The sequence below is a fragment of the Camelina sativa genome, chromosome 5 (assembly GCF_000633955.1).
Source record: "Camelina sativa cultivar DH55 chromosome 5, Cs, whole genome shotgun sequence".
In the NCBI taxonomy this organism is placed as follows: Eukaryota; Viridiplantae; Streptophyta; class Magnoliopsida; order Brassicales; family Brassicaceae; genus Camelina; species Camelina sativa.
This window is the reverse complement of record NC_025689.1, coordinates 28,364,872-28,367,142: the sequence shown is the minus strand read 5'-3', so window position 1 is coordinate 28,367,142 and position 2,271 is coordinate 28,364,872. Positions and strand designations below refer to the sequence as shown.

At 49.4% G+C, this 2,271-nt stretch overlaps 1 protein-coding gene across 1 annotated transcript; it reads right to left on the bottom strand.

Moving 5' to 3' along the window:
* LOC109132927 (RNA-directed DNA polymerase homolog) lies at positions 210-1,014 on the bottom strand. Its single transcript, XM_019245394.1, has 2 exons — positions 380-1,014; positions 210-324 (listed from the first exon to the last, which is right to left on the bottom strand). Exons 1-2 carry the CDS (start codon positions 1,012-1,014, stop codon positions 210-212), a joined length of 750 nt encoding a protein of 249 aa, XP_019100939.1.

Here is a 2,271-nt window from a genome sequence, read left to right as displayed (position 1 = left end):
CTCCTTGAGTGAGAACCGCACCGATGCCTACGCTAGACGCATCACACTCCACTTCGAACGTATTGTTGAAGTCGGGCAAGGTAAGTAGAGGGCTTGAGTGAGATGCCGTTTGAGTTCTTTGAACGCTCGATCTTGCTCCTCTCCCCATTTGAACTCCTGGTTCTTCTTGATTACCGCGGTGAGGGGAGCCGCGACCGTGCTAAAATCCTTCACGAACCGCCGATAGAAGCTGGCGAGGCCATGGAACGATCGAATGTGCGACACACTGGTGGGCGTGGGCCACTCTTGTATAGCTTGTATCTTCTCTCCATCCACCTTGAGGCCCTGTTCACTTACAACAAAACCTAAAAATACTAACTCATTAGCAGAAAAGACGCACTTTTTCAAGTTGGCGTACAATTGCTCTTCGCGGAGAGTAATCAATACAGATTCAAGGTGCATAACATGATCCGATAAACACGAGCTATACACGAGAATGTCATCAAAGTAAACCACAACAAATTTGTTAATGTAAGCTCTCAAAACATGGTTCATAAGTCTCATAAAGGTAGAGGGAACATTAGATAAACCGAAATGCATTACCAACCATTTATACAAACCTTGCTTGGTTTTGAATGCGGTTTTCCACTCATCACCCTCCTTCATTCGGACTTGGTGATAACCGCTCTTAAGATCGATCTTTGAGAAGACGCTTGATCCGCTTAGCTCGTCCAACATATCGTCCAGCCTCGGTATTGGGTGCCGATACTTGATGGTGATGTTGTTGACCGCTTGACAGTCGACGCACATACGCCACGAACCGTCCTTCTTAGGCACGAGCAGAACAGGGACGGCGCGCGGGCTCAAACTCTCTCGGACGTAACCCGGGGACATGAGCTCTGACACTTGGCGCTCCAACTCTTTCGCCCTCCGGGTTGACTCGATACGCGGGCCGGTTCGGTAGTTGGGCTCCGGGCACGATATCGATCTGATGTTCGATGCCTCGGATCGGTGGTAAACCTTTGGGCAACTCATCCGGGAACACGTCCGCGAAGCGTCGGAGAACGTCTCGTATCACGTCCGGTAAAGCGTCTATCGAACCTTCGAGCCCTTCAACCAATAAATCTCGAAAAACCATCAATAACACTTGGTTAGAGTCCTTAAGGGACTTTCTAACATCACTAGACTGAATCAGAAAGTTCTTTTGAGAGTCGGAATCCTTAGACAATTTCGATTGCATTTCATGAACTTGTGTGGGGCTCAATGGTTTCAAACAAATGCGCTTATGATCATGAACAAAATAATATTGGTTGGTGTGGCCGCAGTGAGTGGTTCTCTTATCAAACTGCCAAGGATGCCCCAAAAGGAGGTGGCTAGCTTGCATTGGAACCACGTCACATAAGACTTGGTCTTTATACGGACCTACACTAAACGGAACCGTGACTTGTTCCTTTACATGAATCACGGTTTTGTCATTCAAACATTTGAGTCAATAAGGTCGAGGGTGGTTTGTGGTGCTAAGAGAGAGTTTCTTGATCAGACTAGAACTTGCCACATTAGTGCAAGATCCACCGTCAATGATCAACCCACAAACTTTACCACTTACAGTGCATCGAGTGTGAAATATGTTGTCGCGTTGGCTCGCGTCGTCGGTCTCCACGCTGTTGTTGAGGACGCGTCGGATCATCAGGAGTTCTCCAACGTCTGGCTCAGCTACGGCCTCTTCGAGTTCTTCCTCAGCTCGATCATTCTCCTCGGCCGCTTCTCTGTCGGACTCGAGCTCTCTGGACTCGGTAATGATCATCGTGCGCGCGTTTGGACATTCACGAGCGTAATGGCCTCGTCCTTGACATTTGAAGCACACAATGTCGCGGCTTCGGACGTCATTGGTGTTATGTCGCGGGTCTTGGCGCTCATTGGTGGCCGGCTCCCTTGCCTTGAACCATGTGTCAATGTTGGCTGCTTTCGGCTTCTCTGGTGGCCGGTTCGAGGTCGACGCGTTTGGGGACCAGCTTGGAACTCCTTGAGTTCTGGTGCGACTTGATGCGCCGTTCTTCTTTTTAATCTGTCCCTCAATTTGCACCGATAGGTGCAACAACTCCTCGAAGCCTTTATAAGGCTGGCGTTCGACCTTGCGTGCGATCCAATCTTGTAAACCATCGAGGAACTGCGCCATGAGGGATTCTTCAATGTCTTCGACTTGGAGCCGATTGCGTAAATGCTCGAACTTCTCGAAATATTCTTCAACGGACCGCGAGCCTTGAGTGAGCCTCCCAAACGGTGATCGATCGG